General features: G+C 39.8%; 1 protein-coding gene across 6 annotated transcripts in view; it reads left to right on the top strand.

The window, feature by feature from the left end:
* Window positions 1-26806, top strand: part of LOC124135487 (ligand of Numb protein X 2-like) — a 102574-nt gene that overhangs the window by 35130 nt on the left and 40638 nt on the right. For 5 of the 6 annotated variants that reach the window (XM_046500871.2, XM_046500870.2, XM_046500874.2 and 2 more), the window contains exon 2: window positions 89-514. In XM_046500871.2, coding sequence (XP_046356827.1) covers window positions 240-514 — 275 coding nt within the window. In that variant the 5' untranslated portion in view covers window positions 89-239. Of the gene's footprint in view, window positions 1-88; window positions 515-14516; window positions 14650-26806 lie in introns of those variants that run through there. The other variant, XM_046500877.2, reaches the window with a different exon arrangement.

The raw sequence follows: 26806 nt of genomic DNA, 5'->3' as shown, positions 1-26806 counted from the left end.
CAAGTCCAACCAGCCCAAATTTGTTCCGTAGACATTGTTTGTAAACTATTTCGCTGCATCGTTTTCATGATAAATGGTCTTTTTGCAGATGTTGACCTGAAATTTCAAGATGGCTGCCTCCTAGCAGACGGCAAAGGCTTGTTAGGCGATCACTACACAACTGGAGGTGTGGTCGTCTGGCAACAGGCGGAGATTGTGATTGGACATCGGGAGTAGCTAACATCCAGTGTTAGCCAATCATGTCGCTGCGTTGGGACACTACAGTGTGTGCGGTGTGTGGGCAGTTTCACGAGCCTCATGGAACTCATCTTTATGACTACTACCAGGCGGTGGACGAAGATTTGATGTGTCACATCTGCCTTCAGCCGCTCGTCAACCCCTTGGATACCAAATGTGGACATACATACTGTTCTCGGTGCTTGAAAAATTACCTCAAAATTCAGAAACAGTGCCCTGTGGATCGTTTACCCTTAACGCTCAAAGACTGCTCACCGTCCAGTATTCTTGTAAAAAGGTCAGAATAATAACGACAAAATTTCTTCCTTTCAGCTGAAAAGTTATCAAAAGTCATAGATCCTGGTAATGTATCCATTTCTGCTGTTCCATTAATAGCCTGCATTCTCTGCCCTTGTTACCTCGGTTACAACCATTTTTGTCCAATCAGAAGCTGAGCACAGATTAATTTCAACGATCAATTCATGTCATTGTGTGCTTTCATTAGCAATAAACATCTTTTCATTCACTACAGTAGTAAAAGTACAAAAGAATTGTTATTAGACTTTTGAATTATGATTTTACCATATCGCTCCTTTTTCATACCTGAAAAGAGAAGGGTATGAAAGGGGGTCAGGATATGCCTTTTGATTCAGTTTAAGCAAACGAGTATATTTCCTTTGATATACACACAGTTAATATGCCATAGGAAAATCAAACAGAAAAACAGTTGAGTTATAAACAGGGAAGTTTCCTTCTCTTAATGAATTAGTAGGTAAAAAATAACATTACCTTAAATGATAGTTTATATTTTCATTGACTTCATCAGCTTTCCGTAACTAATTAGTTCCATGATTTGACAGCTGATTTTTTTGCAAGATATTTTAATCGTGGGTTTCAAATATGAATAACAGGCTATTGAATGGAACAGTTGGTGAGGGAATGTGTGCAGTACCCTGGATATATGAGTATTCTTCATCTTGATAAACTGAAGTCACAAATCGATTATCATCCCTGACCTGATAATCGATAATCATCCCTGAATAATCGATAATATAATGGTGATACCCTGCAGCTCAGGCTGGGTTGTCAGTCCTACTGATTCCCAATGCGAACTTGGGTTAGGAACCATTTCAAGTCCATCACATCCAGATTCCAGGGTATTAACTGCCTGTTGGAGATAATTCCCTGGATGCAAGAGGATGTTCCCTGTTAGGGTCCTTTGCTGTAGCTTTCTATATCAATATGTCAAGTGAAATATGTATTGATGAATCGATGCAACATTTCATCAAATGGAGAAAATATCATATTGCGACATATTTACTGGTAGTGTAATTTTACAGTTTCAGTTTTTAATGGTAATGTTTGTATTGATATTAGGAGACATATTGGATTGATATGTTGAGGTAACGCTTGATCAGTCACAGATTGCCACATACGCAAACGTAGGTGATTTCTGCTGAACATGCTGACAGAATATTGATCAGCACCGTGTGGGTGGGCCTTTAGTCACGCTCGGGAACTCTTGCTTGGTTCACACGGTGTGCGATAGTGAGTGAGTGAGTGAGTGAGTGAGTGAACAATATTTCAGTTACACCAAAGGGATGCAACACTGCACAGCTAATTGCGGGGCCTTAAATAGCTGGATCTGCGTTCCCCCATAGAGATGGGTTTTTAGAAGATAGGGGGGCACACATGGCCCAGTCGTCCAAGGCGCCGTGCTTCGCTGTGCAGAGTTGCGTCCCTTGGGCACGCCAGAAACCTATGATTGTATGTTCGAATCCCGGTTCGCCCCGATTATGTTTCTAGGTTTGTCAGCACCATACCCTTGCTCGTGGGTTTCACCGAAGTGGTTAACGTCTGAGACCTGCATCACTTCAGGCTTTCCTCCCACATTAAGCTGACACGCCGTGTTATAACTGGAATACTGTTAAAAGCGGTGTTAAAACCAACTCACTCACTCACTCACTCGTTCTACAAGGGACAGAAACCTGTTTCATATTGACTCACGCACACTGAAGTTTTACCCTCCTTGAAACTTGACATACATTTTCTCTTTCTGCTACCAGTTTCCTCCAGTATTCAGTAGTGTGAAAAAATGGCTATTCAATTTTAAAATTCATCTCATCAAACATTGTCTAGTTAGCCTGACTGACTTGTGTTCAAAATTATTTCACACACTGCTTTGAAACAGTAAATACTTCCACGTCCTGAGGCACCTGAAGATACCCCGCCAACAGGTAAGTCAATATTGATCTGTATTCCAGTTTAATGGATGGACTCTTGGTGTGAAAGGTAAGTGCAACTGTATTGCTATTCTTCATGTTTTCATGAAGAACAAGTAGTTTTTGGTATTCAATTTATTATTTATCACACGGTTGCTATTAGCCAATTTAGAGTCTGAGGCAACGTGTCATGCATATTCATAAGGAGGCTCAAGAGGGGTGGCCCTCCATGGTTCCATTGTCACTTTGTATTTTCCGAGTTTACTGTTTGGTATCAAGTAGATGGGGAGCCTGAGAGTTATGTATTTGGTTGCGGAGCTGTTGTGTTAAATTACCTGTTTGGGCACATTTTTAGCTCAAGGTTGCTTTTCTGTTCCTTAATCATGAACAAAATATGTATTTGGTATATGATGCCTGGCTTGTCGATTTGTGAAAATCAATAATCATCATCTAAGATTCTCATATTTTATGAGTTGTATGTGCCTTGAAAAATGTTTTAATCATGAAATATGATAGATTAGCTATCATAAAGCAAATATAACTAAAGGGAGACAACTCATGGTGATGCCGTGCCTTGAAAATCAATAAGTGATTCAGTAATTCAGTACCGACTTGACAATATGCCAGGTTGCGGACATGCTCTGTGACTATGCAATGGCGTTAGTCGGCCATCGGACAAATGGTTAATCAATGAATAGCTAAAATTCAGAATTTCTTTTTCATTATAAATCTGTATTCTATTTTTGGAGCTTTTTGATGATAAGGTGTAAAAAGATATGCGAAAAAAAGAGTTTTCATTGATGAGGTATTCGTATAGTCTGTTTCAGTGTCTGGGACAGCCATAAAAAAAAAACATTTCTGAAAATCAGATTTGGTTTGATCTGAATTATAATCATGATTAAGCTCACGAGAATTATTAGGTCGTCTGTTTGTGATCATCAGTGAGTGACTGAGGTTTTAGCGGCTTCAATAATTGTTCCAGCCATTTCCTGGAAGTGAACACGTACCAGAATGGGCTTCACACATAGTACCCTTGCAGCAGTAGAAACTAACATTTTTAGTCCACTAGTCCTTATAATGATAACATATAACAAAACCCTTGAAAATGACAAATTTCTACTTGTCCTTATGATACCTTAACTATTGGGCAAATCGCCAAGGATAACAGAACTAGTGCCAATTGGGGATTCAATCTCAGCTTTTCAGTGTGACAAGCCTAGCTTTAACCACTCGGCTACGCCACCTCCCCTAGACACAGAGAATGGGTTCACACATTATACCCATGTTGGGATTCAATCTCAGCTTTTCAGTGTGACAAGCGTAGCTTTAACCACTTGGCTACGCCACCTCCCCTAGACACAGAGAATGGGTTTCACACATTGTACCCATGTTGGGATTCAATCTCAGCTTTCAGTGTGACAAGCCTAGCTTCAAACAATCGGCTACGCCACCTCCCCTAGACACAGAGAATGGGCTTCGCACATTATACCCATGTTGGGATTCAATCACAGCTTTTCAGTGTGACAAGCGTAGCTTTAACCACTTGGCTACGCCACCTCCCCTAGACACAGAGAGGGGGCACGGGTGGCCATGTTGTCTAAGGCGCCGTGATTCGCTGTGCAGAGTTGCATCCCCTGGACACGCCAGAAACCTATGATTGTTGGTTCGAATCCCGGTTCACCCCGATTATGTTTCTAGGTTTGTCAGCACCATCCCCTTGCTCATGGGTTTCACCAAAGTGGTAAATGTCTGAGACCTGCATCACTTGGGGCTTTCCTCCCACATTAAGCTGTCACGCCGTGATATAACTGGAATAATGTAATGTAACCAAAATATCTCCAATTAATTTTATGTAGTTTGAGTACAATTCCACATGAGAAAATGAATAAACCCAATAGTATAACAGCACTGAGCCTCATTACCCAGTGAGTGTTGCCTTTCATCTTGCATACCTCTATATCCTCACTGATCTTTCTGTACTGATGCAACGCCAGCATCACGTACATGAACTGCACTGGAAAATGCAGAAAAGTGTCATATCTCCCTCTCTGTAACGTAGACCTATATCCCTGTTGTCAGCTTCTTCGACATGTCACACACTTGGATAACTCATGAGGTGAGGTGAAATTGAGTTTAATGTCGCAGCCAAGATTATTGCACTTATATAGCGACGTGCATGCACATGTGTGGCTGCTTGTACTAATTCAGACTGATGCCAACTTATAGTGTTAGCTCACTGAAAGACCATGCCACAGCTTAACATGAATACCCCACTCAGACACAGTATAGACTCCGAGCCGACCAGTCCTTGTTTTAGCCCCTTAATGCCGAGCGCCAGACAGGGTAACAACAAGTACCATCTTTTAACGTCGAACCCTGGACCTTCTGCTCTCCAGACCAGGGAGGCGGTCGGGTGACACATGAACTGATGCAAATGAGATGTCACCTGATACAGCATGTGAAGAAGAATTCCCTTAATATAAAACAATGTTTTAAGTACCCAATAGACTGCCGGGGGGTAAAATATATTATATACAAAAGTACATTGTGTGAAGCCTATTTCTGATGTCCCCTGCCATGATATTGCATGACTATTGCTAAAAGCAGCATACAACCAAACTCGATTTACTCATCTACCAAAAAGGAAATTATAAATGTTCAGTGACAAGGAGTAACTGTGAGTAACTGCTCACTGACAAACTACCTGGAGAGAGAATGCTGACTGTGATGCACAGGCACCCTTGGTGGAGTGCCAGCCATGTTTGTCGGCCATTTTGACCACCTGATGTCCACTTCAGGAGCAGTGGGAACTGTGGACCAATCCCCACTGGGATATCACAATAGTTCTCAAAGGAAGGACTTATAACTGAAAGTGCTCTTGGCAGGCAAATTGTGAAAAACTCTCCAAAATTGTATTTTTCAAAATGATTTATTTTCTAAATGTCAGAGTTGTTGTATTAAGGACTCTTCCTCTTGATTGGTCCTGTTTAATGAAATATAAGTGACCTTGACCAAGCCATTGCATCAGCTTGGATGACATTGACATGAATTGGAATTTTTTAAAATTTTTACTGACAATTGCTGCAGATATCAGCCAACTGAGCAGGTTTAGATACATTCCTGTACTATTGGGAAAGACATAATTAGAACAGTGAAAATAATTGTTAAATTTTTTCATATTAATTTTATATATTCGTTGATTTCCACAACGATATCAAACAAAAATGGATCAACATCTGACTTCAGTCCATGAACCTGAGAGGAAGAGAATGAACCTCGACAATAATCCCCAGGACAAAAAATGGTGTAATTCCTTGTTTTGACTGTCGCATGTCTGGAGTACTGCTACACCTAATGTGGAACCTGCACAGCTCTCGGCGCCATGCAGTGTACGAAAGAAGGAGGGAATAAAGGACAATACTCAACACAATATTCGTATTTTTGACACAATTTCCAAGCCATTATGGTGATTTACAAATGGACGGCAGATCAGTGGCAACACGCCATGATGTTGTGTTTATTGATTTTGATTCGGGGAGTCTGCATTTTGTGAAGCAACTAATTATATCTTGTTGCTAAGCAACCAGAACGTTTTGGTACATGTGAAAGACCACTGAGTTTCCGAGTTGTTTACCTTGCGGGACGATCACAGGATGAGAGATTTTGATTAGTGCTATTTTCCACCAATTTAAGGCTAATCTCCTTGTCGTGGTGTCATATTTCATTTTGAAAAAACGATAATCACTCAGAGATGCTGTGTATTAATCAGGGCTGGTATGCATTGATATTCTATAGGTAGCGGGTGTAATCCCTGGAACATTGTTTTGGACAGGGGATCATCGATACATTTCTGACACTTTGATAGAAAACAGTGTTTCCAGATGTTATTAATAGTGGGATATTGTTGATAGAGTGATTAATGGGATGTGATGGAAACTGGTGTTCATGGCTTTATTCAGTCAGTGGGGATCATAACTGTTTTTGTATCTTAGGGGAGGGGGTGTTATCCATTGTTGTGGATAGGGAAGGGTCAAGATTCAGATATTTTTTTACCCTATGGATTACAGGTAAGAATATGCTCCAAGGCACCATGCTGGTTGTTAGAGGCGACTTAGATGGGTGGTTGGGCTCTGATTAATTGCGTGTCATTGTGCCCTCATGGTATGGGGTGTTGCTTATAATATCAGTCACTGGTTTGTCTGGTCCAGACTCTATTATTTAGGGGCTGCTCTGATGTAGCATCAATAGTGCTGATGATGGTAAAACAACAAACAGGTGAACCAGGTCTTTTTAGTTGATTTGCAGAGAAACAAGGTCACCGAAATATACGTCTCAACTTTTGATAGGGATAATTAGGCAACTAACGGGATCAGGTGTTCAGGTTCGCTGGCTTGGTTGATGCATGTCATCGATCCCAAGGGTGTGGATCAATGCTCATGATGTCAATCACTGGATTGTCTGGTCCTGACTCGATTATTTACAGACCGTCATCATATTGCTAAGTGCAGCGTTAAACAACAAACAAACAAAACAAAAGATATGTCATTCTTTTTACGTTTACAATTAACATATTAGGAGAATCGGTTTTGTGTGTCCTTTCGAAAGTGGAGGGGGTAGGGGGCGTTCACAAATATTGTTGTTACAATATTAGTATCGTGTGATTTTCGCAACCACCATGGTTGACCAAAATTTCAGCTACCCATGGCCCAGAAATCTCCCTATTGCAAATGGCCAATGACTTTGACAAAAGACTCTTTTCCATTGTTAGAAATTCATTTTGACTTTCACTATAGTCCACAGAAATGATCTGCTCCAGAGGTACCACCTACCTGATGTTAAAAGTGGCAGTCCAAACGTAGAGTGAGTGAGTGAGTGAGTGAGTGAGTGAGTGAGTGAGTGAGTGAGTAAAATGTAATGTCGCATCAGCATTATTTCAGCCATATAGCAACAAGAACAAGTTGATCTAAACACAAGTAGTCCAAAAGGAAATGTCACTAGCCTCAGACTAGTGGAGGGGCGGTCGGGTAGCCTAGTGGTTAAAGCGCCCGCTCGTCACGCCAAAGACCCGGGTTCGATTCCCGACATGGGTACAAAGTGTGAAGCCCATTTCTGGTGTCCCCCACCGTGATATTGCTGGAATATTGCTAAAAGCGGCATAAAACCATACTCACTCACTCACTCACTCACTCACTCAGACTAGTGGACTTACTTTCGAGCACTGTATTCCATGACCAAGTGCCCATTGTCAGTCAACCGTCTCTCTGGCCTAGTGGGAGAACGTCCGCCCAAAAGACCAAAAGACGTTAAAAGGTGGTACTTGTTGTTACTCTGTCTGGCGCTAATCATTGAGGGGCTAAAACAAAGAGTGGTTGGCTCGGAGTCTGTATACTGTGTCTGAGTGGGGAATTCATGTTAAACTGTGCCATGGTTTCTCAGTGGGCTGGTACTATTAAATTGGCATCAGTCTGGACTAGTACAAGCAGCCTCACACACTTGCATGTGGCTATATAAGTGCAATAATCTTGGACGCAATGTTAAACCCCATTTCACCTCATCATTGTCAGTAAGTGCTGTGCTTAAGACATTGCCTCTCTGTAACTGGGTGCTCATTGCCTACTAGGCTGAAATGCATAACAAAAATTGAGTTTGCAGACAAAGGAGTACTAGGACATAAATCCATCTTGCTAGGCCGGCCAATTGGATCAAACCTTGATCTCTTTGAGGAGGGCTCCGAGATTTGGGCAGAAATAGTTTTGCAAGGTTATTGTATGAGCTATTCAGCTAGTACGTCATGCCGAAGACCCAGGTTCGATTCCCGACATGGGTACAATGTGTGAAGCCCATTTCTGGTGTCCCCCGCCGTGATATTGCTGGAATATTGCTAAAAGCGGCGTTAAACCATACTCACTCACTCACTATTCAGCTAGTATGCAGGAAACTGCATCAGAGAAGGATATGAAGGAGAACTCGGCTCCAGGTTCTGGTGAGGTGACTGTATTCAGTGTATGTAAATCTACCCCGTGGGGATCCAGGGATAGAAGATAGGTGCACCTGTACTTGTGGTGACTAGATGGATGGATGGATGGATGGATGGTCAGGCTTGATGACTGGTTGGGGTCAGGTGGGAGTGGTTAAAGTGTTTACTCGTCACGCCGTAGACCCGGGTTTGATTCCCCATATGGGTGTAATGTGTGAAGCCCATTTCAGGTGTCCCCCGCGATATTGCTGGAAGATCGCTTAAAGATGCGTAAAATCACACTCACTCACTCACTCACTCACTCACTCACTCACTCACTCACTCACTCACTCACTCACTCACTCACTCACACGGTCAGGATTGATGACATGTCATTTCACTCTGCCCACCGGAATGTTGTTCATGATATCAATCACTGGATTGTATGGTCCCGACTTGGTTATTTACAGGCCACCGTCGTATTGCTGGGATGTTGAGGAGTGTGGTGTTTAACAACAAATAAACGATATAGATCTTGATGTTGTAATTATGCCTTATTTGTTGTGGGTTTGAGAAAATGACATGGGGGATGAGCCATGGGGATAAGTAATCGTTGGAAAGATGTAACCAAACTTTTAAACGAAACTTTATCTTTGTCTCACACGTGTATAATGATATGCGTACATACGAAATACATAAATAATTTGTAAAATATTCTTTAGAACATTCCAAACTGTAAATTATTACACTAAACATGTTTATGCTCTTTGGCAAAAATCATAACAGGGAGCCACGTCCTGCCCTAGACTGGTTTTTCTGCCCTAGAGCGCTTTTGCTGTTCGCCTGCAGCTGCTTGGAGGCTACAGACAGGGTACCAGTCTAGCTCTATCCGACCTATTTCCCTTTTCTGTTTGTTTACCCTTCCCAGTTTCCGTATAGCGAGATATTAGCACTTTTGGATAGTGTGAATAATCCACATGTCGGGTTACTGGAGTAAACGTATTACTATTAGGGAGGTAACTCTTATAGAGAAATATGGTTCATGGTTAAAAATAAACAAACACACTCACAACGTTGTGGCTTTCATTGTTAATATGTGCATGTCTTCATGTGCAGATGTACTTCTTTATGAAATAATATTACAACATTGTAGCTATAACTTTGAAAAGATTAATTATGAAAAATATTAATATCTTTACCACTGTAGATATATCAATGGCAACAGTATCATGTATACCACTATGATTGTGTCAACTTAATACTTAATTCCTTGAAAACAATAACAAATGTTTAAGGAAGTTATTGGTATGAAAACACATTACTCGTTTTGTTTTCATAATATGTTTGTTTTCTACTTTTATATTACACAAATATTTAAACTGTAATTTCCTATATTCTCATTCCTGATTCTGAAGGTACCACATGCAAATTACAATTTGTTTATCTTCTGGGTTACACATGCACTCTATGACAGTCTAGGTACTTGCATCAATAGGTAGGTATGCTACAACATTTCTTTGCGCCCTGTTGATCCTCTGCTTCAAAGTTATTTTGTATTAAGTGCCTTGTGTGTAAAAATTGGTACTGGGATGTGAAATGGCACTATAGCCTGCCAGTTCACATCAGTGGATGTGATGTTAAAGTTGTCTCAAAGGTTAGCAGAATTTTAGGCTACTTAAGGCGTTTTCTTATATGTAATCACTATATGAGTAAGTGAACGCAGGTGAAGTTACATCAGTGTATTTGTGTGATTAGGTAATTGTCGACTGTTTGATTGGGTACATCACAATATTTGAGAGAGCAACAAGGAAACTAGTGTTTGAATGACATGAATCAACATTGCTAGGTCTGCCATATTAACTGAGTCTTGTCCGAAGAAACTTAATAGAGGCAGTGAGTGGGACAGCATCTCTCCCCTGACGATGAGGACTTGTTAGTGTGCGTGCACTGAGTGGAAACAAGATGGCCGACAATCATTAATCATGTTTTGGCACCACGTCTGTTCATGTTGATGATCAAAAGTTGTCTCCCTTTCATGGACAGCTCCTCTGTAATAAAGATTAAAATATTCTGAAGAAAATGAGCTGCTTTTCACTTGATGTATAAGATTGTGAAGAATCTAATCTCAATAGATCATTCTAAATGTGTAATTATTGTCCGAATGGCCTTTAATAAGTTGAACAGTGTCTGTTTTACAGTGTTATATGAAAGTAAGATTTTATTAGATCATCCATTTGCTCACTTTTTTCTCACAAAGTTTCAAGCTGGTAGAGTATTGAGTTCATACAAGTTTTATTTATTTTTGTCTACTTCATTAATGTTTTTGATGACTAATTCAATTTCAGAACTATGCAAGCTTTTGTTGACTGACATCTAGCATATAAGGGGTGTCTGTGTAAATATACTTAATTGTTTGTCGTTTAACGCCACATTCAGCAAAATTCCAACTATAGAACGGCAGCCTCTAACTATTCAATTCTGAACCACACCACGCCAAAGAGCAGGGTTCGATTTCCTACATGGATACGTGTGAAGCCCATTTCTGGTGTCTGCCGTGATATTGTTGGAATATAGCTAAAAGCGGTGTAAAACCTTACTCACTCTCTCTGAACCAGACAAACCAGTGATTGATATTGTGAGCCATGACAAATGCAATAGAGAAAACAGTTTATTCAACAACGAAAATTCTTAAAATACCTCTCTTTGGCTTTGGCTGTGTAATGGATTCAGGCTATTGTATCATCCAACATAGGTGTCACATTGTAACAATTCATAGATATATTGACCTGTCAAGGAAGCCCTATATGCTGCTGCCTTTCTTTTAACCTTCAGTATAGTTTTTATCTGACTGGCCAGGAACCACTTGCAGCCACTTCCGTAGAAAACAAACGTTTATTCCAGCTACCCATGGCTTGAAGGTACTTAGACTGTTAGACATGCCTCGTCAATACAGTAGGCTATTTCAACCTGTTGACCTAAGCATGTTGAATTTCGTGCTTGGGAGAAATCGGACATTGTATGCTCTTGCGGCGAGCTAAAGCCATTAGCTGTTTGTGTTCCCATCCTAAGAGGGATTTAATGCCATTTATGTTTAAGGAGTTTATTTGGTGTGAATTTTCCTTCGTTGGTAATGTCTGGCTGAGTACCAACAATGATGTGTATATTTGGAATCCTAGGGGCGGAGATTTGACAAACTTGAACTTAATTGCTCACAAATATCTCAAGCTTTTTAAGAATTGATTTTCTTGTTTGATTTGTTCTTATGGAAATATTTGTTTCTGGGTTTTTTTTTAATTTGAAAACCTTTTGTCGACTACTGGTTGTGTTTTGAATTCAATATTTGAAATTCTTGGCTCTCCATATATGGGGGTTGGTCGGGTAGCCTACTGGTCAAAGCGTTCACTCGTCACGCTGAAGTCCCGGGTTTGATTCCCGACATGGGTACAATGTGTGAAGCCCATTTCTGGTGTCCCCCGCCGTGATATTGCTGGAATATTGCTAAAAGCGGCGTAAAACCATACTCACTCACTCACTTGAATACTGTTGAAAGTTGAATTAAGCCAAACTCACTCACTCACTCACTCACTCTTATCAGCTGCTGAAAAGCAGCTTCACAACTTCTCTTTCATCGTGACTTTCACACGATCTCAGGAAGGGGGGATGAGGTTAAAAAATTAAACATTCATCATCTTCTAAGTGTATACTTTGACAGACAATGAGCTTCTTTCCCTCCGTCAGTGAACAATTGACTGAACAATATGTGAACAATAGACTGTAGATGTGCGTCCTGTCTCCTGGGACCAGTCAAAAGATACACGAAATTGATTTCAGAGTGAAGTTGGACGTGTCTCGTTGGTTAAATCTATGTGACAAATTGACTTTATGCTGTCGTAGCTGTTTCTCTGCCTTCTTCTCAGTGAATAAGTATGTATGAAGATGAAATAGATAAATTTGTGTCATTTGTTGAATTACAATGAGGTAAGATGACAGTCTTATTGTCCCACTGGGTTACTGAAAACTTTCAAGTATTGGTATGGATATTGTTAAACATGTTCAAACAGTCGACAATTGCCCTTCTTCTTTTTCTCACTTCATATGCTGGCATGATCAATTACGGAAGTTTGTCTAAAGTTGATAAGCAGAATTTCCCAAATATTAGAGAAAATCTTTTGATGAGCAAGTTGTGACCCAAGATGACTTTTTTTTACCAAATTTGTCTACCTATAATTTGTCTTTATCTATTCCTCCTTAATAAGTCCACTTGTGTCTAAGACTTGATCATGTTCAAATACACGTGTAAGAAAAAATACTTCTTAAAAACATCATTCAGCCTTTCCGACACATTTTAATATTACCTGTGTATTAAGTGTTGTTATGAGTGAAGAACAAGTGTTGAAATGAAATGATTTTGATTGGACTATGCATAGACTCGTTAGTCCTGCCAAAATGTAACTCCAGAATACCAGCCTAGTTTGGCAAGGGTGGAAACTGAACTTTTATAGTCAGTTACAGTGCCGTAGCCAGCCGACTATAAGACTAGTGCCAATTTCTACCACTGCTAAATGGATCAGGTGGTTGAGTGACTTGGGTTATTCTGTGTCATCGTACCCGGGCATTGCTGAATGTACCCTTATTATCAAACTCTGGTTTGTCTGGTCCAGACTAGTATTTACAGGCCGCTGGAATATCGTTTGAGTATGACTCGTTTGAATGACTGAGGCGTTAAGCCCAATCACACCCCTACAGTAGCTTCAAACTAGACATGCCTTACTTTCATACCTCGAACAGCAAGGTGATGATGAGAATCAATAATCAATCAGTATTGATGATGTTTGGGCTGTCACACCAATACCCCATACAATGATGGGGGTGGTATTTATAGCCAGCCAGGTAACTCTGCCATCCATCCCAGAATCAATCAAGTCCCTAGCATCATCCACCTCAAGACCAGCAACACCGTGTCACCTGCTTCTTAGCCGGTAATCAGATAACGTACTGTCCGTCACGCTACTAACCCACTCGCCCATCTCTGTCAGGCAGACTCTCAGTCCTCTCTTTGGCTGGGATCTTGGCTCTTTGGGGGCAGTTTTATGAAGAAATCTTTTAATGTGAGTTTTTATTAATGTGCTGTTGTGTTTGTTTTTGTCCTTCCTGGAAGTATACCCTTGACATAGGCTGAAAGAGTTTGTCGTGTGTAGTTTAAGGATCTCTGAGAAGATTCCAGTCTCTCCAGTAGGCCTACATGTAGTCTATAAAATCTTTTATTACACAATACATTTATCTGTGGCTAGACTTGCTCTTATATAAATCTAGATTGGTTTTGGTTTCATAAAATAGACTGATTGAAATGAATAAGGCCACTCTTAGTTTCAGACAGTAAAATGATATGCTGTTATGGGTCCCCAGCCTGTCTACCAAATAGAAGTTGGAAACAATACACTCAAACATATCTCAACATTTGATTCTGACATGTGTTGAATTTGTATGCTCGCTATTTCAAATGTACTGACTGTAATGCTTACTTTCCTAATGGATGTAGAGGAACTGTTGTGTTTTAGTGAGAGTTTTCATGACGAACAGTATACACGGTATTTGAACATTCTGCTGTTGAAATATTAATACTCTGTATTTCTACAAGAAACAACAGTTTGACTTAAAACATGAGGTGAAAAAGCTGGAAGCAATAGTCTTCAATTTTATTTCATTAAAGATTTATGAATGAATTTTTAAAAAATATAATTTGTTTCAGTAGATCCTTACTAAATTCAACATTTCACAAGATTTATTTAAGTTTTTAGAAATTATTTCAAATAAATCAAATTCATTTCACCATTTTTTTAAACAAATTATTTTGAATTTTCAAATTTGAGGGTTAGCAGATCCTAAACTCATGAAATACTGCAGTTTAAGTGTTAGTTGGCATGCATGTGGACAATTTAGTGAGGAACTCCAGTTCCTGTATATAATCCCAACCAATTACACGAGAACCAATCATTCACGTCATTGTCCCGTCAAGCTCCCAGTGCCATGCACGATATCATGAAGCATTATTACCTATGGCGCCATGGCCAATATTCAATGGGTCACATGCAGCTTGATTTTCATTGGACGTACTCATAGATTTCTGCTTGTAAAGTGACAAAGCTTGGCAAGTGTGTACGCTAACCCTACAGGATGAAGTGGTGCCATGTTAACTTTGTTTGATCTGATTTCTACAGCGCTGAGAGTTGATTGGTCCCGATTTTCTGATAAAAGGTACGGTGTTTGCTCACTTCTCCAGGAGTAAGTCAATTTTCAGCCAAGTGTTATATGTTTATTTTGGTGTTGGGGAGGGAGGTTTCGTTGTGTTGCTACTTTGCTATGGACTTTTTGTGGATGGATTGATCAAGGTATGTCTGATGCCAAATCTTGGCAGAATGAAGAATTCAAAGAATTTTGGTACATTTTCCATGGTTTTAGGTTTTGATGCATGTTATTGGATTTATGTAAGGGTTTGACCTTCGTATCATATCACCAGTGACTAAATGGTGTTGACATATTATGTCCTTGCCAAACTGCTGACTATATTGTTTGAGGACTTTCCAGATTTGTTTCACGTCAGCCAATCTATTCCCATTTCGGATTCATTTGATGTCAGTTTTAAGAATTTTTTAAAGGAATTTGTTCTTGTTAGGGCTTGGGTTTGTTTGTTTTGGGATTTGGGAAATTTGAATGTAGAAAATGATATTTATTTTCATATGAATGGAAGAACACAAGAACATCTCACGTCGTAATTTTTCTTTGTCTCTTTCCTCATTTTCATCTATGGATGTTCAGAGTTTGTTTCACCAAAACAATGTAATCAGGGATAGAGTTACAGAGTTGCCATTTACCTGATTGGTTGGTTGGTTGGTTTGTTGTTTAACGCCGGACTCAGCACTATTTCAGCTATATGACGGCGGTCTGTAAATAATCGAGTCTGGACCAGACAATCCAGTGATTTATATCATGAGCATCGATCCACGCAACTGGAATCGATGACATACATCAACCAAGTCAGCGAGCCTGACCGCCTGATCCCGTTAATCTCTTTTACGACAAGCATAGTCACCTTTTATGGCAAGCATGGGTTGCTGAAGACCTATTCTACCCCGGAATCTTCACGGGTCGCCATTGACCTGAAGATAAAAGTGGTGGTCCACAAGGAAATGGCACTAGCCCTTCCTGAAATATACTTGTCTCAGATTTAGCAGACTTATTAATACCGGTATTACTTGTTACCAGTGCTATAATGGGGAGATAAGTGAACTATTAACTTTCAGCAGTGGAGGATTTGAATATTGTTTACGCCATCCAATTCATTGAAGTTTTGTGATCAGCTAATTTAGATTTGTCGTTTTCAGAATTGACCATCCAGTGCAGTAGTAGCTCATAGATTTGGCACTTTGTTAAATATTCTGTTATTATTTCTCTAAAATTTAGCTATTTTATTATTTGTGTTTCTTTAATACATGTACATAGATATATCAAAACATTTTCCTTGCTTATATCCATTTCCTTAAAGGCTGTAATTAAGTGTAGAATTCTGAATATTAAACATTCCTAGAAGCAACATGTACAGTCTGTGACTGTATTCCAGCAATAGGATGGTGGGAGACACCAGAAATTGTCTTCACACATTGTAGCAGTGTAAGGAATCAAACATAGGCTTTAGGTGCGACAAGTAAATGCTTCAACTACTAGGCTATCATCTAGGCTTTTATTCATCGAATATGGCCTGCAAAACAGTCACATAATATTGATTCCAAGAGTAAGCAGCTTACTGAATTGGTGTACTTGAATGTGTTATTTCTTTATACATCAGATTTGTCTCTCCGGTACTGTACCTCTATTGAAGGGCGCATCAGCAGAACTTTCTAGTCAGTATTGATATGAATGAGAGAGCATTCTGACAAGCATATCCTATTTCTGTATCTTGAAAACGAAGTTAATCATCCTGTTCTGAATGTAAATGATAAAAGCCGCACCATTATATTGTTATACATATTAAATACACCCTGTTGTTTCCAAGCACCATGGCGTTTACTCCCAAATGGGATCATCACTGAAGGAATATTTGTATTCTGTGTGGTCTTCTTTTGTTAAAATGGAAAGTTCTGAGTCAAGCTATGAAGGAATTGAACCCAAATTGGCTTTTTTAATATTCTGGCTACAGAGGCCATGCATCCTTCATGGGGATTGAGTCCTCATGTCTTCACTCAGGGAGGGACCCGTGGAGATCCGGGTTAGATTCGATCTTCAGCAACCCATACTTGCCATGAAAGGTGACTGTGATTGTCTTAAGAGACGACAAACGGGATCAGATGGTCAGGTTCACTGACTTATTTTATGCATGTCACCGTATCCCAATTGCGTGGATCGATGATATCAATCACAGGATTGTCTGCTCCAGACTCGATTATTTACAGACCGCCATCACATAGCTGGAATATTGCTGAATTTTGCAGCGTTAAACAACAAACAAACAAACAAGCAGAAAATAAGCATCAGTCAGAGAGGTATCATATCAGAATAAAGGATCTGATTTTGGGATTGTCGAATTCACGAGGTATTTCCCCATACTGAGGCTGCCAATTAACTCCAGCTAAGTCCCCCTTTAAATACAAGAATATAGTGTTACTGGAACCAGCTTATCTACACTGGTCGTTTTTCTTGGAAAATATTGCACCCAAGTTTTCCGTGTTTCAAGACAATAAACAAACATGCAGTTTGGCAGGTGTTGGCACATTGTTATGACATTGACTGATATTGCTCAGGTATACTTGATGCAGTGCCAGGCTCATGTAGCAGCCTGTTGCAGGGAGATTCTAGATGTTTGGGATTCTGACACTGTTTGTACAAGTGTATCCTAAATATGAGTTTTTTGTGGTGCTGGAAACATCAGGCATGTGGAGTAAGGCCTGTCAGATTGGAGTTACTTATAAACAAGACTAAAGCAGACAGCTCTACTATATCCAGGAGCTCTCCAGCTAAAGAGGCAGTATGGTTTTGCGGGTGTTCAGGAATTGTCTGTTTATTTCTCTAGACTGAGGCCAGGGAACTGTTCCACAAAGCGAACTTAGTGTTATGAAAGTCGTAAGTTTATGTGGGGGCACGGGTGGCCCAGTCGTCTAAGGCGTCGCGATTCGCTGTGCAGAGTTGCGTCACTTGGGCACGCCAGAAACCTATGATTATGGGTTTGAATCCCGGTTCACCCTGATTATGTTTCTTGGTTTGTCAGCACCACACCCGTACTCTCGGGTTTCACCGAAGTGTTAAACGTCTAAGACCTGCATCACTTTGAGCTTTCCTCCCACATTAAGCTGACACGCCGCGATATAACTGGACTATTGTTAAAAGCTGTGTTAAACCCAACTCACTCACTCACTCATGTAAGTTTATGTTAAAGTATGGGAGTTATGATCTCCGTAATGGAGGCCTGACTGACACCTCTACAGCATCCAGGAGCTCTTCAGTTTCTTGATAACTGTATAAGGATCTGCCGAACCGTCGCCTTTACAGTATTAAAGAAGTTGTTATCCATAAATTATCGCTACTATGTCATCCGTCAACTTCTAAGTAATGCCTATCAAACAATTTGAAGCAGACAGAATCCAGAAGCTCTTCAGTTAAATGGGCAGAATAGTTTGCTGGGGTTGAGGAATAGTAGGGATTATTAAAGTCTGTTTATTTCGCTAGACAGAGGCCAGGGCCCCGTTCAACAAAGCGACTTTAGTGCTACGACACTCGTAAGATTATGTTAAAGAATGGGCGTTTCACCTTAGTGGTACGATCACTTGTTGAACGGACCACAGGTGGCACAATTGCCCTGGCTGTCTAATGAGCCGCTGGGCGGTCGGTTGGCCTTGTGGTTAAAGCGTTCGCTCGTCATGACGAAGACCCGGGTTTGATTCCCGACATGGGTACAATGTGGGAAGCCCATTTCTGGTGTCCCCCACCGTGATATTGCTGGTATATTGCTAAAACCGTTGTAAAACCAAACCCACTCACTCTCACTCTCACTCACTCACTCACTCACTCACCCCACTCACTCTCACTCACTCACTCTAATGAGCCGCAATATGCTGTAGAGAAACCTATGATTGTGGGTTTGAATCCCAGATTTGCCCTGATTGGGTTTCTAGGTTTATCAGCACTTTACCGGTGCTCTTGGGTTTAATTTATTTTCTGAAATTGTGTATGAGCCATGCCCAAATTTTGTAAAAGTAGGAAAGAAAAGTAATATATTTGTTTTAACTAGAATAAGACATTGATCTAATCTTAGAATGATTGTGAAAATGAAAAATAGAAAAACATAATTATTTTTTATCAAATATGATTCGGGAAACAAGAATAAGACATTGTTTTTGTGATCGCATGACTGTATTTACTGTTATGAGTGTTTTTATATTGCGTGGATTGATGCTCATGATATCAATCACTGGATTGTCTGGTACAGACTGCCGTCATATAGCTGGAATATTGCTAGATTATGATGCAGGGATTGGGAAATCTTCTATCTGAGACCATTTTTTTATCAGGAAAAAATAGATTCCAATATCTTGTTATTTTAGTTGCAGCTTTTACTGAATATATTTTAAATAATAATAACCCTAGGCGTAGCACTTCGGTGTAGCTGATCGCCATTGTCGGTTATTTTTGTGTGATTTTTTACAAGTCAAAGTATAACATTTATGATATATGTATCCATTCTCTGTCAACTAAAGTTTGTTTCAAGGCATCAAAATTGGTAATTTGACCGTGGTTATTGTTAATAATGGTGAGTTGTGCGATCTTCCGATCGCTTCACACACGATTTCACCGAAACTAATTAAAACAATATTAAAAGGAATTTTGAATAAAATTATGATAAGTCCAGATATACAAAGAACACTTTTTATAACCAGACAGTGTAATTACATGATTAATTTGCGTACTTCAGTATGGATTTGTTGACATGGTATTTCCAGTGTTACATGCTCATGGTAATGTCCTTGCGTTGGGGAAAAAAACATCAAGACTCATTATGGCGTGTATAATGCGCACCCCCTTCTACCAGCTGTGTTCTTTGGAAAAAAAGTGCGCACTATACTCAAGAAAATATGGAACTGAAACATTACATCCTCGTGTTAAAAATGTCTTTCAGCTTGGACTGTTCTTTGAGGTGGGAGCATTATATAGCTACGTGAATTATGTAAAGGATTTCTGAAATCTGTTGAATTATGTGACAGGCAACCCATTCCATTTGCATAATAGTCACCTCTAAACAGCTTTACGGCTTGCAGAGAATCAGATCATGCTAATGAACTTATTGTTTGTGTCACTGCCTAGCAACCATTCTTACTGCAGAAGGTCGCATTAGAGGTGTAATAAAAAATGTCATAGTCACATAACACCCAAGGAAAACTAATCATTTTGATATTCCCTTGGGGTATTTGAATTGATGCTTGTTGACAATGATGCAATATGCCTGTCAATAACTTCTATGTAATTACATTACTCTTTGTCCATGCCCTCTGGTAAATTCCCAGGGGTGCTTGATCATATGATGATCTTTTTAGCAAGGTGATATACAAAAACAGTCATTAGGTAAATGGCTTGTTTTGCATCTTGTTTTGTTTCAGATGACTGGTTTATAGCATGGCTAATTCATGTTAATATCCACCAAGAAATTGTAACAAACTTTTTATTGAAAAAAATCTGTAATATATACAGTACAAAATCATCAAGACGTAATTGGTTTTGAATTGAATTTCAAGATTGAGCTATGTATAGGCCAGTTGAAGTTAATGAGTTCATGCTGTCAATAGATGGAGTTGAAATTAACTTGTGTATGTTACAAAAGTTGAGCCATTTCTCACATGTATGACAATTTATAGCTAGTTCTGACATTTATAGCAATTTTTATAACTATTTCTCACATTTATAACAAGTTCTCACATTTATAACTACTTCTTGCGTTTATGAACATTCATAACTATTTCTCACATTTATAATGAGTTTTCACATTAATGACCAGTTTTTGCATTTGTAAAGAGTTCTCACATTTATAACATTTATAACCAGTTCTCACATTTTAACCAGTTTTCATATTTGTACAGTTCATGCATTTATAACAATTTCTCACATTGATAACTAGTTTCTACATTTATTACCAGTTCTCATTTTTAACCAGAACTCACATTTATGTCCAGTTCTTGCCTTTATAGCCAGTTTAGCCAGGTCTTGCATTTATTGACATTTATTATCATGCATCAATCTCTGATTGGTTGATCTCAAACAGTGACTCATCAAAGTGTTCCATACATAAATAATAACTGTTATATACCACAGTGTTATAACCAGGGTACCCCCACACCTCCGGCAACAGTGCCATACTTATGATTATTTATACCTTATTATGTGAAATACAAGCAGCAACTAATATAACAAGGTAACAGAATATATTATTCCTGGTACAATAAATATCCCCCTGAGAAAGTATTTTTCATTTTCCTTGTTCTTAATCGTAGAATTCTTGTTGTTTTTTAATGATTTGGCTTAAACTTACTGACAATCACCAGTAGCCAGAGCGATGGTGTAAATCCTGCTGGGTTACCATGTAGGTAGCAGAAGTATCGTAAGTCCCGATGGTACCTAGTATGGTGACCTACCTTTGGTTATTGGTGATCTATATCCCATTTTTATTGTGTACTGTTATGAATTGTTCAAATTATATTATGATATGCAAGTTTTAAATCTACATCTGTGATAGTCTAGTGTTTTTACTGTCCTTTGTCGACAGATTTTAATGTCTATATTTATGTATTATTAATGTAAAACTTGATTTAGTCACAATATGGCTGAAATATTGTCGATGCGACTATAAATCTTCACTCACTCACTCACTCACTCACTCACTCACTCACTCACTCACTGGTACAATAAATAGCTTCAGAGATGGTATGTTGTATAATACAACAACCTATTGTTGTATTCGAATGGTATCGTTCAACTAGGAGGTATTCAAAAATGTCTGCCTGAGCTTAAGGTTGATATTTTACATACTGACAATTGATCTCCTTAAGTGATCTTTTTTTTCTGACAAATGGCCAATTATATCCCTCTGCGACTAATTAGTGTGTTGCCTGTCAAGCACTCATTAGCTGTGTTGAAACTGGAGACTGGCGAGGAGACACTTTGTATCACTTGGGTGGCGTCCTGATTCCTTTCTTGGACACCTGGGAATGTGAATAAATGATGAAGAAATACACTGGATGATTTATTAATGCCTGATGCTATTACTGACTTTCAGACTGTCTCAATGTACATCTTTGAATGTCAGAACAGTTAAGGATAAATGTGAACTCTGAAGAAAACACTTTTAGTGTCTCAGCCTTGTTGGATACGTGGCCGAATCACTAAAAAGTGTTTTCTTCGGAGTTCAAAACGGACAAATGCAAGATTAGGTGATGAACATCTATGTACTGCATCCTCATTGGGGGAATTAGAAATGTTAGACTTTGAAAGGCATTTAGGTGAGGTGAGGTGAAATGGGGTTTAACGTCGCGTCCAAGATTATTGCACTTATATAGTGACGTGTATGTATGTGTGTGTGTTTGTGTGGCTGCTTGTACTAGTCCGGACTGATGCCGATTTATAGTGCTAGCTCACTGAGATACCATGCCACAGTTTAACATGAGTACCCCACTCAGACACAGTATACTGACTTCGAGCCGACCAGTCCTTGTTTAAGCCCCTTAATGCCAAGTGCCAGACAGTGTAACAACAAGTACCGTCTTTTAATAACTTTTGGTATGACGCGGCCGGGAATCAAAACCTTGGACCTTCTGCCCTCCGGGCGGACGCTCTACCACTAGACCACGGAGGCGGTCTGAAAGGCATTTAGAAGTGATACACATAAGGAAGAGAATTTATGGACGACAATTTCTTTGTTATTATGAAACACAATGTTTTAGAGTATATGCTTACTCCTTCATCAGGTGAATAAATGCAATGAGGCAGAGAGCATATATATGTACATGTAAGATCAACAAAAGTTACAAGGGAGGCCAAGAGATAATTGCCACTGATGGGTGATTAGCAAAAGACAATAGAAGCCAACATTTGCTAATCACCCATCAGCGGCAATTATCTCTTGGCCTCCTTGTTAGTTTCCACCTTTTGTTATCTCATTACTTTTGTTGTCCTAACATGTACATATATATGCTCTCTGCCTCATAGCATTCATTCACTTGGAGAGGGTTGGTTAGTTTGTTGTTTTACGCCGCACTCAGCAATATTCCAGCTGTCTGATGGCGGTCTGTAAATAATCGAGTCTGGACCAAATAATCCAGAAATTAATATCTTGAGCATCGATCCACACAATTGGGATCGATGACATGCTTCAACCAAGTCAGCGAGCCTGACCACCTGATCCCGTTAGTCGCCTTTTACGGCAAGCATGGGTTGCTGAAGACCTATTCTACCCCGGATCTTCACAGGGCACCAGTAAGCATATACTCCGAAATGTTGTGTTTCATCATAATAAAGAAGTTGACGTCCATGAATTCTCTTCCCTAAAGTTAGACTCACTGTGAAATGCAATCTCATTAAAATCAGAACTTAGTTCTCGCTTCCGCTAAACAAAGATCTGATGACATCCCATTGGGGGTCACGTCAGAACGACCTATCATCCGACCAATCAGCGCGTCGCTTACCAGATTATGAAAGTGACAGTCGAAATGTGATTTCTGATCATGCATCCTCGAAAACTTTAACACAGGGTGTTCCGAACGATAGTTACGGGTTTAAGGACTGAATCCATACAATCTAGACCATCTATTAGCCATTCCAGAATGTTCTTTTGTTCAGGTTTCAAATTTGTAATCGAGAATTTGTCAAAATATGTTGCGAAGCGAAGTCGCCAATTTGAAATTAGTGCCGTAACGCACGAGAAAGCTGCCTTCTGATTGGTCATTCCATTGGTCGGTCAAAGTTCTCGCAAGGTCAGCCTGACGTGACCCGTAATGGGATGTCCTCAGATCTTTGTTTAGCGGTGGCGAGAACAAAGATCTGATTTTAATGAGATTGCGTGAAATGTATCAATAGATTTTGTCAGTGGTTTGAGCTTTCAATAAAGTCAAGGGTTGATGTTGTTGTTGTTGAAGTTGTACCTTGTGATATCTAAGAATTTAAGTTGGCTATGTCACTGCGTTGTATGGCTAGATCCCTACATCACTTACAAGGATCCCATAACATCATAATGGTGGGTACCAATTCCAGATTCGTCCTGAATATTTTTTAGGTTTGTAGTTTTTATGCACGGTACCTTTGTTCCTGGATTTCACGAAAGTGATAAACATCTAGGACCTGCATCACTTCGGGCTTTCCTCCCTCATCAACCTCCTCATTATTGCCAAATTACTACAATTTCCAAATAATAGGTCATGTAACGCCACTACACCACAACCCTTTCTGCTTGAAACCGTCCGTATTTACGGGGACACACCTATCATTATCTATTGATTAATTTCAACAAGGTCCCGTCCCATTACCGCTGCAGATTGTTGAAGTTTCCGAAGAATGGCCAACAATAGATTCTTCCCAGAATTCCCCGGGAGACAGAACGACTGGCAGAATATGAAAACTCTTCTATCATTCATAGTGCATCTCTGACTTAATATGAAAACGTTTCTATCATTCTTTGGTATGTACGACTTGTGCGTATCATCTCTGACAGCTGATGGGATTTGACCGCGCCTCTCTGTGGGGGGACAATGATGGTGCATCTGGGATGTAGTTTGGTAAGGCGATCAAATCTGATTTATTTCAGGCCAGGAGCGTGTAGATGGTCTTGTTATAGATTTATGGGACCGTAACAGATCACTCAGTGTTTTGGATGTTGTGGAATTCCCTTGAGAGATATTGAAATCTGTGCAAGTTTTGAATTTGTTTTTTTTAAAATAGAAAGCATTTTAACTTGATGGAGGGTTCTCGTTATTAAGAGTCACACTTGGTAAGGTTGGGAAATTGCTTTGGGTATAAAGGTATCATTGAAATGAGTCTGTTTTGAGTTCGATAAATTGTCTGATTCCTGGGGCTTACAAGCAAGTTAATAATACTGACTTGCTGTCTCACTCAACACACCGATCTTAGGGCTATGATTGTCGTAAGTCTAGGGAGTTAAAATCGTCTTAGTGATATTATCGTTTTGTAGATAGGCCAGGATGATGAATTTATTGTATTTGGGTATGATACATTTTGAAAAGTGTTGAAGAAATTACAGAGCTCTGTTCTGTAGTGTGGCATTAACATTCAGTGATAATTGATATGCCTTGTGGGGATTCAGGGATATATAAGTCCCCAGCAACCTATATGGTGGTCATAAGAAGTGGCTAAATGAATCGGATGACTTGGTTAAACGGGTCTTCGTTACCTGGCAACACAATATCAGTGAGTCACTGGATTGTCTGGTCCAAGACTGGATTATTTACAGGCTGCCTCCATATAGGTTTGATATTGCTTACTGTGGCGTTACACAAGCAAACAAACAATACTGTTGATAATATGTACGTATTTGTTAAAGAGGGACTATGTTCCACTGTCTGGTTCCCGAGATTCAGTCAAGGTCTATGTGTTGTAATCAGCTCTGTGTGAAACTGAGACACTGTCTCTGGGTAACTCCTGTTATCATTGACAACCAGATGAAAATACATCATGAAATTTGAGTTTGTAGACTTGAATCTAATTTGCGGGACTGGCTATCGAGCGTAGTCTTGTCCTCCTTTAATTATCCCCCGCCGCGCGAAAGCGCGAAGCGGGGGATATAGTATTCACGACCGTCCGTACGTCCATACGTCCAGACGTCCGTCCGTACGTCCCACCTGTTTGTTGCCGCGATATCTCAAGAACTAAACACTGGATTGTCTTCATATTTGGAACTATGGTGTATATACAGACTCCGCAGACACCAGTCCGTTTTGGTGACCTTGATCCCATTTTCAAGGTCACAGCAGGCATATCTGCTTTTGGAGTTGGAAAACGGTGTTGCCGCGATATCTCAAGAACTAAACACTGGATTGTCTTCATATTTGGAACTATGGTGTATATACAGACTCCGCAGACACCAGTCGGTTTTGGTGACCTTGATCCCATTTTCAAGGTCACAGCAGACAAATCTGCTTCTAGAGTTGGAAAACGGTGTTTCCGCGATATCTCAAGAACTAAACACTGGATTGTCTTCATATTTGGAACTATCGTGTATATACAGACTCCGCAGACACCAGTCGGTTTTGGTGACCTTGATCCCATTTCCAAGGTCACAGCAGACAAATCTGCTTTTGGAGTTGGAAAACGGTGTTGCCGCGATATCTCAAGAACTAAACACTGGATTGTCTTCATATTTGGAACTATGGTGTATATACAGACTCCGCAGACACCAGTCGGTTTTGGTGACCTTGATCCCATTTTCAAGGTCACAGCAGGCAAATCTGCTTTTGGAGTTAGAAAACGGTGTTGCCGCGATATCTCAAGAACTAATCGCTGGATTGTCTTCATATTTGGAACTATAGTGTATATACAGACACCGCATACACCTGTCAGATTTGGTGACCTTGACCCCATTTTCAAGGTCACAGCAGGCAAATCTGTTTTTGGAGTTGGAAAACGGTGTTGCCACAATATCTCAAGAACTAATCGCTGGATTGTCTTCATATTTGGTACTATGGTGTACAGGCGGGGGATATTTCGTCACTCTGTGACAAATACTTGTATTTGTGATTTTCCAACTGAGTATACAATTTCTGGTACTTGGAGGTTTCTTGAAAAGCTTAGTTGCACATTTGTTACTTTCTGCTGGTCTGATCTACAACACACAGGTCACAAATTGGACGAATTGAGCAATGTTGGTCGTGGAAAGTAGGGGAATGGGTGATCGTGTTCGGCAGTTTGACTGCTAAGTCTCCAGGGTTTCGGTCCTGCTCCACACTGAAACCCGTGTTACATGCGGTGTCTCCTTTGGTGACTTTGTTCCAATTATGCTCACCCAGCAGTGAATGGGTACCCGGTAGGATCAGACGTTAATGTGACTGACGACCTGGCAGATCATACGGCAGCTTTTTTTATGTACTCCCTAGGAAGCTGAGAATAAGATCAGTGTTCACATTGATACAGAGCCTAGTAGAATAATAATGCTAATAAATATCTTATTCCTCTTATTCACTTAGAAATTAACCTGTATTATTCAACTGCCAGTATTTTTTTAAGTTTAATCTGTCAAGCAAATATTAACAAGATTAGGAAGTAATCCGTGTTAGAATTTGTGACACAATATTGTCAAATTTCATTTACCAGTTCCGTGACTGATGTTTAGTTATTTATGAAAGAGGAATAGTCTTTCAAAATCTAATAAGGT

The sequence above is a fragment of the Haliotis rufescens genome, unplaced genomic scaffold, assembly GCF_023055435.1.
Source record: "Haliotis rufescens isolate VD_foot unplaced genomic scaffold, xgHalRufe1.0.p SCAF_6, whole genome shotgun sequence".
NCBI lineage: Eukaryota > Metazoa > Mollusca > Gastropoda > Lepetellida > Haliotidae > Haliotis > Haliotis rufescens.
Note: the sequence above shows the minus strand (reverse complement) of the source record. Positions and strands in the feature narration are given on the sequence as shown.